Here is a 10,974-nt window from a genome sequence, read left to right as displayed (position 1 = left end):
TCAAACCTAAAAAATATCGAACAATAAACTATAATATCACTAAACATTCATTTTTCTGCTGAAAGAAGTTATGATAATTGGAAGATATAAACTGTTCTGATAGATCAAAACAATGGACAAGCCATCTCGTGAGAAAATTTTAAAACTGGTGGTGTTGACCAAAAAGAGGTCACCCGTCCAACGACATTTTAAGCAAGAAATCACATTTTTCCTACAGTTACGTTGGAAAGTGGCCATTGCTGCACTGATTACAGAACGCAAAGAATCACTTTTCCGCTCTAGTGCGGGAAAAATTTTTCTGCACTCCAGATTTGCAACATGGCAACGCAAAATACTTAGTAGGTTATATGGAGCAACAGTGCAGCAAAATCAAAATTAAGTTGGTAATACTCATAGTGAGGCCCACGTTATAATGAATGGCAGTGGAGAACAGCGTTGCCTTGCCATTATGTGCCTTCATTATAGTCATTACAATGCTTACATAACATAAACCCCCTTCAAGCAGTCACATAAATTTTCAATTGAATTACTAATCATTATAATTCAATTATTATTATTCCATTTTAAATAAATTAAGGTTTTTATTAATAATAAAATTACACAGAAAAACATTTGATGGATTTCAGGGAATTTTACCCATAATTACCCACTTTTCATATTCAATGGTAACTGTAGAAAAAATTTAATTTGGAATACGTGCGCAAAGTTCCTCTGCTGCACTCAAGAAACATTCCGCCCTCGCCTACGGCTCGGGCGTAAACGTTCTTTCGGTGCAGCAAGTGTCACTTTGCGCACTAGTTGCACAAATAACTATTTACAATCATTTCATAATTATGATGAAATATTTTCTTCTCAAAATATCAACTCAAATTTGCTCCATATCATATTCAACAATATGCGAACACAAGCGCATAATCTGTGATCTATAGTGAGGTCCACGTTATAATGGCAGTGGAGAAAGATGGAGAAAAACGTTGCCGATCCTCTATCATGTCAATGCCTTCTATAGGCGGTAGCTGATACAGGTTCATTGATTTGATATCAACGGTTTATTCTCGTCTAAAATAGCCGATTATATTTTATTAAGCAAGAAATTATATTATTCAATCATTTCATAATTAAGATGAGATATTTTGTTAATTAATTATTAATTCTACATTGTTAAAAGACGATCTGGCAACAAAACAAAGCGAGAAAGAGATAGCGCTATCCGCTTTGTTGAATGATAGACAAGGATAGCAATACCATTGCTAAACAAACACTGCCATTATAACGTGGACCTCACTATAGATCAAAACAATCGACAAGCCATTTCGTGAGAAAATTAAAAAACTGGTGGTGTTGACCAAAAAGCGGTCAACCGTCCAACGACAGCACCGAGCGCCCGTCACACAACAAAAAACCCATGACACATCACAAGATGTGTAATTATTTTTTTATTATTCTCCAATTAAATGAAATATAAAATGTTATTGATAGCTGCACAGGGAGAGTGTGTTATTATCTTATGATATATCTCAGCATTGTTTCATTATTTTGGATTGAAACTAAATAGCACAATTATCTACACATAACCGCATTGTGTTGAGCTAGAATAGAAGGCCTAGCCTCTCAAGCATTTTCGTACACTTACAAAACATTTTAATCAATTCCAGACAATACATAACACAGAATCAATAGTGGAAATAAGATAGTTAAATAGTGAGATAAGTTACAAGACGCACCTGTCAAGTGCCGCCATACTTGTTTGCTGTGGTCCATGACAGGAGTGAATCAGTAGCCAAACTCCAATCGATGCGTTGCTGACTGACGCACCTACAACATAACACAAAAACACAAATTCAAATCTCACAAAATTCCCAAACGCATTTGAAATTATCAAGCCGGCAATAAATCATGTAGAAACAATTTTCAAGTTGTATAAATACGGTTCACATTTTTTAAAAATTTCAAATATTTTATAAATATTTTATTTATAAATATTTAAATATTTTAATTTTATTTCAGAATAAGGCGATCTTGGCTGAGGATGACATCGACATAATTCCAAAGCTTGTGCGCAGGTTGATTATCTATATCGAACTATACATTAATGGAAAGAACTGGCTTATACAGGTAGGGGATAGGAAATTCACGAATGACGCATCATCACGTTTCAACTACTCAACTGATTAACTTGAAATTTGGCATATATATAGACCCAGTTGCACAAAAGCCGGTTGAAATTTAATCGTGATTGGTTTACGTGGAATTAATGACGATAAAAATTTAACCGGATTTTGTGCAACCGGAACTCAAATTCGTAATTTATCGAGGATGATTATAGGTTCAAATTTGTAATTTATCGAGGATGATTATTGGTCAATTTTGAATTCTTCAAGATTTCACTGGGTCAAGTTTTCGGTTTGTCAAGTTTTTAATTAGACACTTGCAGTACACACGGGTTATCTGCTTGTGATAAATAAACGAAACACAGTTGCAAGTAATGAATTTGAACCAAAGTAATTTGACAGCGCATCAGTGAAAGATACAAGCGTTATAACTTGAATGAATCAATATAAACTTATTCTGGCAGAATTAAAGATGGTGGTTATTCCATGGTTTCTTCATGGATCAAGAAACTTGAGCTATCATTAAAAGTATATGGGCTATTACAGTTTGAAATACTACCTTTCATAGAAGCTTTACAATTTGAAAAATCTGGTATGGCGCACTCACACAACTTTCCTTGCCGTTATGAAAATTTATCACCTGACGCTAGTGTTCCCGCGCATCTCAAGTCTACTTTGCAAAGATCTAAGCCAGCTGGTGACAGGACAATAACGCTGCAGACACACGAGGTCTGCTATCTCTTCATAGTGAATCAACAGTTGCCAACAGTATGCAATTGAAATAATAACATTTTCTCGAATTTCGAGCTTATTTTAAATTTTAGGTGAAAATGTTACTGAACATTAACTATAGAAATTTTCATGCTCAATCTTTTCCATTTGGATTTTTTTGTTTAAATTGTATCTGAAGCCTGATAATTGGAAATCTAAAATCAAACTTTATCTAGATGGGGCGGAGCTCCTGAAATTTCTACAGATATGGGACTTGTGGCAGTTGATAGAGCTTAACAATGACTATTTTAGGTATGAATTTGATCAAAATCGTTGGAGCCATTTTCGAGAAAATCGCGAAAAACCCTGTTTTTGACAACATTTTCGCCATTTTAGCCGCCATCTTGAATTTCATTTGATCGAAATTGTTCGTGTCGGATCCTTATAGGGGAAGGACCTTAAGTTCCAAATTTCAAGTCATTCTGTTAATTGGGAGATGAGATATCGTGTACACAGACGCTCATACACACACACACACATACATACAGACCAATACCCAAAAACTACTTTTTTGGAATCAGGGGACCTCGAAACGTATAGAAATTTAGAAATTGGGGTACATTATTTTTTTCGGAAAGCAATACTTTCCTTACGTATGGTAATGGGGCAAGGAAAGTGAAAATACGACATAACCATAGAATTACTCGAGCTAGATTCCTTCATATCCGCGTTCGGTTCATTGGAAATATTTTTTTCATTATTTCTAATGGGAATATAACAAAACACAAGAAAAGTTTTTGCTAATCAAAATATTTTCACCGACAGTTCTATGTGGTATGAAATTAGATCAGCTAAATTATCAGAATAATATGTGGGAGAATTAATCAATAATAATTACATTTTGCATTGATCGAACAATTCCTATTTGTAATACTTCAATAGAATAAACAACGAAAAGTAAATAAATATTGAACTTACTATTATCCATAAATTATGAATACATTATCATAGAGAAATAATAGCGTAAGTAGATATCCCATGGTATAGGGCGTATATATCGCAACTTTTACTGTTATCTCAAGCCGATTATTACTGTTTTGACTGGGTAAAAGTATATGAACGGCACAATATGAGAGACTACCAGCGTCATAAAGCTTCACGGGAAAGAACTACATGGACTATCGGCTTGTTATAGTATCTCAAATTCAAATTTATTTATTCCACACTCATAAATACATATACATAAATCAAACAAAGCTCAACATGACAATACAATCCAACCAAAGTGTAATAATAATAATAATCTCAAGCCGATAGTTCACGTATTTCTTTCCCGTGAAGCTTGACGCTGTTAGTCTCTCATATTGTGCCGTTCATACACTCTCACCCGGCCAAACAGTAAAAATCAACAATAATCGATAGTAATCGAATTGAGATAACATTAAAAGTTGCGACATAAACGACCTATATTATGGGATATCTACTTACACTATTGTTTCTCTATGACATTATCCTCAAATCGAAATAAGAAATCAGTGGTAGACTCAATTTATTAGAAATTAGAACTGAGAGACGCAGAACTGTACAGTAACGCAGAACTTCAAATAGGATCTCAAAATAACACCGAAATTAATCACAATTATAAAACCTATTTACACCACAAATTATGAATAAATTATCCGTGAATCGGAATAAAATTTTATAGGTCTAGTAATTTAAACTGAGATATAGGATTAGCAATGCAACACTCCCAAAGTATTATTGCAATGTACGGGCACCAACATAAAGACCTAAACAATGCAATTTAATAGGTTAGATTAACCAATAAGCTACTCGTTCAACATTAAAAACTTCAAAGAATTGGATAAAATTTATAAAACTAAATTGAACCTATTTAAACACAAGAGCTTCAATTCTAATATTTGATTATTCAAGAGGTATTAGATTTGAATGAAAACTAAACAAGAATCAAGTGGATAACTTGTTGAATACGATCATCTATCCGCTAACCAGCTATTGAACGTTTGTAAAAATGCATGGATAGAAAAAGGAAATAATAGTCAAAAGCTATCTGAAATGTAATGAATATCAATAATAAACAGTGAATTTCATAATGTACTTTAACTAACATGTAGATAGAACGAAAATTCAGTCAACTTTTGAGCAAATCAGTTCATTGTCAAGAGTCAAGAGCACTTACGTTTGTAATCAAATAAGTAAATAACACTATTAGCACATTCACATAATTAGAAACTATAAAATTATGTTGAAAAACTGTTATTTTGTACAGGCATACTTTAGAATTACAATAATTCATTATTATGAAGGAAACTTTGAAAAATTAACACTGAAATCTAACAGTTGTTTTTTGACAAGACAAGAGACAGAACACGAACTCTGCTAGAGTCAAGAGCACTTACGTTTGTATTTAGATAAATGTAGAACTAATAGAGCATTCACGTAATTATTAGAAACTATAAAATTATGTTAAAAAATTGTTATTTTGAACAGATATACTTTTAGAATTACAATAATTATCAAGGAAACTTTAAAATATTCACTAAAATCCTACAGCTGTTGTTTTGACTAGCTAGGTAGACAATACAAAACATGAACACGGTTGCAGGCAGAGAGCAGAAAGCTATATTGCCAACATGACGGAACTAAATTGACCTACATTTATTTAACTGATATTCCTTCAATTTTATTTGGAATTCATGACACAGGCATTGAAAATTTGATTATATAAACTATAAAATTGATAAATAAATACGGAATTCTAGTCTATCGATATTATTTCATAAATAGTAGCCAACTAACTTCGACGAGCATCAACAGGTGAAACTATTATCAGTATGGCTGTGGCATTGAACCTTCAAATTCGAAATTCGCATTTCTACGTTATGGCGTCGACACTGAAATGAGATTCAAAACAAGCTGTCAGTATTGGTTGGATCTAAAATACGGATGTTATGCTGAAGAAATTCTGACAGCATAAATAGAACATGAAAAACCTCAACTCACAAAAACCTAAAAAATCTAATAAAACCTCCAAAATACTAAGCTATATCCATGAAAATCACAATTAAAATCCCTATATCAGCTAAATTGATATTATAATTGAACAAAGAGTACGATTTCAGATATTTCGAAGAGAAATTGTCCTGAACTGATCCAGTTATTTGCAGCTAGCTCAATAAGATTTCAAATTTAGATCAAAAACCTCAAATAATTGGCCATTATTCAATGTATTTTTAGTTAGTAATAGAGAGATCTAGTGCAAATAAACTATACCAGCACGCCATTCTCTGTACAACTCGAATCATTCTGAAATCGTACTAAAGCCTAATGACTAGATTATTAATAATAGGATGAGTGAATGATGAGAAATGACCTAAACATTCCATCTACAATCAATATCAATGATAATAAAATTATTTTTCACAAATAATAGCACGAATAATTGGATGAGTGTAAGTTATGATTGATGAAAAACAAGATCCTACCTCTGTTACGGCCTTGGGTTCTCATCACTTGATACTTCACATTAAAATTTTACACAAAACTATCACACAGCCGGATAAACAATTACACCACTAATAATAACATTGAAATAGCTTCATAATTCACACACGCACTGATAATAAACTGTAATTTTAATATATTAATCAATGAAAATTAGTAGGACACGATATGATGACCAGTTACCACGAAGCTATCACGTCTCTGACTGCACCCTGCACGATCTTGTCTCTACATCCCAAATCAGTGAGCCAATCACAGCGCTCCAAACAAAGTGAACTGGGCTTCTCAGCCAATGGCTGGCCGGCTTTCACCCAAATTATTCTTGACGACTGAACAGAGGAACCGAAGGTTCTAGAATATTTCAAGATGGCCTGATATCTATTTGATTAAAATACCGAAACTGTCAAAATATTATTCAATACATGAAAGCTTGAAATAAACGCAATTTGAGTTCCAAATACGTTTTAGAAATTTGAGATGGGAAGAATTACTGTATTTTTTAATAGCATTTCAAGGGATGTAAAAATAATTAGTTGATAATTTGATTGAATTCTTGCCGACTGAACAAAGGAACCGAAGATTCTAGAATATTTCAATATGGCCTGATATTTATTTGATTAAATCCCGAAAATTTCAAAATATTATTCAATACATGAACGCTTGAAATAAACGCAATTTTAGTTCCAAATACGTTTTAGAAATTTGAAATAGAAATTACTGACTTTTCAACAGCATTTCAAGGGTTATGAAATGAATTTATTGATAATTTGACTGAAATGAAAAATGTTACCAAAAACCGACAAACACAACGGCAGCCATAATGAATGGGGAATAAAATGTTAATATTTATTACGATCAGGCACAATGTATGACGATTCAAGAAGATAGATAAATAAGGCTGTTTACGTGTGCTATTTCAAGAAAATCCAATATAAAATGATTTCTAAGCTGAAATAAGCTTTGAGTCTCGATCAAATTTAGAAGTTTATTGAAAAAAAAAACATATTCACAGACAAACAACTACCCAAGTCAATAGGCAAAAAATACAGTATCTAGTAAAGAACTTTGAATAAAAAATAGATTTTAGAAAAGGGAATAATTCAGTAATTTCTTATAATTATTTAGAATAGAACAAGAACGAATAATTGTTTTTTAAAGCGTTTTAAGAGATGTGATAATTTTTTTGATATATTTAATAACGGGAATGAAAAATCTTACCAAAAAACGATCAAATGCAGGGCGAATAAAATTTTTATATCTATTATGATAAGGCATAATGCAATAATTTATTTAAAAATAAACTAGCAGGTAGCCCGTGCTCCGCAAGGATCTATTTTAAAACTTGACGTACGGTATCAAAATCATGAAGAATTGCTCTGAATTGAAACTGGCAAAAGTTGTGCCAATTCTCAAAAAGGGTTGCAAAATGGACCCCAATAATTATAGGCCCATCTCAATATTGCCTATACTAAGTAAGATTCTGGAAATTGTTATGGCTAGCCAATTGTATGAGTTTTGTGAGCTGAACGGTCTGTTTGCCGCCACCCAGTTTGGTTTCAGGTCGGGGAGGTCGGCTGATGGGGCTGTAGATTTAATTGTTAGAAAAATTTTTGAAAGCTTTGAGAGCGGTGACCTTGCTGGGTTGACCCTCTGTGATCTCAGCAAGGCTTTTGATACCCTCAACCATGAGATTTTACTAACAAAGCTTTCCATGTATGGTATTACTGGTGGTCCCTTGCAGCTTCTCCGTTCCTACCTGGAGGGCCGCAGGCAGGCCGTTTTGGCGAACGGGGCCCTGTCACGGGTGAGGTGTGTGGATTGTGGAGTGCCGCAGGCTCAATTCTGGGTCCTCTGCTTTTCTTGCTCATGATCAATGATGTAGCTCTTTCTAGGGACAGAATGGTGGTGTGTTATGCGGATGACACCTCCCTCCTGGATGTTGGCAGGAGTCTGGATGATGTGAGCACACTAATGCAGGCGTCCATGGAGATGGCGGCTGACTGGTTCTCTGCAAACAGGTTTCTCCTAAATGCAGAAAAGACACAGACGATTGTTTTCAGCCTCAAGAATGGTAAGCAGCACGATTGTCCTCCGGTAAAGCTCCTGGGTTTTATGTTGGATAGGAGACTTTCCTGGGAGGAGCATATTCAAGGTGTCTGTTGCAGGCTGAGCAGGATCCTGTTCCTACTGAAGGGTCTGAAGAGGTGCGTTCCCGCGGCCTATCTACGCATGTGCTATTTTGCTTTCTTCCAGAGTGTGATGGCTTATGGTATCACACTTTGGGGCAGTTCCACCCATGTGAGGAGGGTCCTGCTTTTGCAGAAGAGGGCACTTAGAATCTTATGCAATGCTGAACACCTTGCCCATTGCCGCCCACTGTTTATACAAGAGGGTCTTCTAACTGTTTATGGCCTTTATATTTTCAGATCTGCTGTGAATGCATTTGGTGACCTGGAGGTCCAGCCTGTCAGGGGAGACTCCCATGAGTACGACACTCGTAACAGATTACGGCTGGATCTCCCATACTGCAGGTTGGGGAGGACGCAATCCAGTGTGGTCTACCTGCCGGGAAAGATTATAAATAAGCTGCCCATTTCAGTGAGGAGTCTACCTGTGGCTGCCCTAAAGCGAAGGTTGAAGCACTTCCTGCAGGAGAATCCTTTCTACTCACTTAACGAATTCTTTGAATGTGACAGTGCACTGGTGAGTAGATATTTTTGACTTTTTCTGGCGCTGTGATGTCCGCTGCTGGTTTTGCCTTTTTGGCTTTTATGTTTTCTCCTGACTTGTCTCTTGTGAGCATGCCCTGCATGGTCACTTTATGGACAGAAAGTTTATTATTATTATTATTATTATTATTATTATTATTATTGAAAATAGGCCTATAACCATCCTCGGTGAATTAAGAATGTATATGCAAAATGTCAAGTTAATCAGTTGAGTAGTTGAGACGTGATGATGCGTCAAACAAAATTCCACTATCCCGTACTTGTATCAGCCAGTTCTTTCCTTTAATATACCATTTATTACAGTATTATGTAATACACCAGGTATTACAGATTAGACTGTTTAATGAAAATCATGGATAAAATCATTTTCAAGCTAAAATGATTCAAAATAAGCACTGCATTGCGACAAATGTCTATTAAAAAAACTCTATTCATAGACAAACAACTACCTATGGCCCGGTTGCACAAAAGCCGGTTAAATTTTAACCGTGATTAATTTCACGAGAAGGCCTTTTCGATAAGATGGCTACTCTGATTGGTGCTCGTTGAATTAATCAAGATTAAAACTTGACCGACTTTTGTGCAACCGGCACTATGCTATGTGTATTAATGAACTAGGCTAAGTACAGTATCAATAACTAGTAGTTCTGTGAAAAGTAGACCTCACGCAGTATTCTCATCCACAAGTACCTGATTGAAACTATAGACCTTATGGAAATACAGCAATAGACTGGCTTCTCCACACATCTGTGTAATCACTTGTCAGCTGATTTATTATGAATAATTCTATAGTCTGATTTTTACTCTAGTATTGGCGTATGAAGGAGGCTCCTTTTTCCTTTTATATTATCCTTGAAATTCAAAATTTCCAAAAACCTTGTATATACGTCGACGCGCAATTTAAAAAAGAACATACCTGTCAAATTCCATGAAAATCTATTACCGCGTTTCGCCGGTACACGGTTAAATGCACAACATATAAACAATAAGAGAAATGCCAAACCGTCGACTTGAATCTTAGACCTCACTTCACTCGGTCAATTACAGATAAGACTGTTTAATGGAAATCATGGATAAAATTATTTTCAAGGTAACATGATTCAAAATAAGCACTGCATTACGACCAATGTCTATTAATAAACAACTACCTATGGCCCGGTTGCACAAAAGCCGGTTAAATTTTAACCGTGATTAATTTCACGAGAAGGCCTTTTCGATAAGATGGCTACTCTGATTGGTGCTCGTTGAATTAATCAAGATTAAAACTTGACCGACTTTTGTGCAACCGGCACTAGGCTATGTGTATTAATGAACTAGGCCAAGTACAGTCTCAATAATCAACGTACTCGGAATAAAGAATAGATTTTAGAAAAAGGAATATCTTCAATATTTAATTCGTAGGTCCATTAGCCGGCCAGATCACGTCAATATACTTAATACACAGTTCACACATATGTTTTTGACAACACTTTCACGTCAAAAATACTAGTAGTTCTGTGAACAGTAGACCTTGTGCAGTTATAAACCACTGCCTCCTCTTATACTATCTATCAGAGTACCTATATCCTGTCTGAATGTCATGTCGGCAAGATATCGGTGTGAAAACGATAAAGGCTGTTGGGATTGGTGTATCAGAAATGCTAACATCAAAAGCTAATCTTTTACAAGACATACTGGCAACAGTTCAGCCCGAGTTCAAAGCAGAGAAAGGTCGAGAGATGTTATTTTATTATTATTTCATTTATTGTATAAAACCACTATACATTGTATAGTCACTATAGTGTGGTCCACGTTATAATGGCAGTGGATAAAGATAGAAGAATAGCGATGCCAATTCTCTGCATTAATTAATTATATTTCTACACTGTCAAAAACATAATTGTCATCGTTGTGGACCT

At 34.9% G+C, this 10,974-nt stretch overlaps 1 protein-coding gene across 1 annotated transcript in view; it reads left to right on the top strand.

The window, feature by feature from the left end:
- Positions 1-8,475: 8,475 nt before the first annotated feature.
- Positions 8,476-10,974, top strand: part of LOC120354150 — a 52,593-nt gene continuing 50,094 nt past the window's right edge. The window contains exon 1 of the mRNA XM_039440484.1: positions 8,476-9,050. Within this exon, the coding sequence (XP_039296418.1) occupies positions 8,577-9,050 (474 nt within the window). The 5' untranslated portion in view covers positions 8,476-8,576. The remainder of the gene's footprint in view (positions 9,051-10,974) is intronic.

Source organism: Nilaparvata lugens, chromosome 14 (assembly GCF_014356525.2).
Source record: "Nilaparvata lugens isolate BPH chromosome 14, ASM1435652v1, whole genome shotgun sequence".
Taxonomy (NCBI): Eukaryota; Metazoa; Arthropoda; class Insecta; order Hemiptera; family Delphacidae; genus Nilaparvata; species Nilaparvata lugens.
Note: the sequence above shows the minus strand (reverse complement) of the source record. Positions and strands in the feature narration are given on the sequence as shown.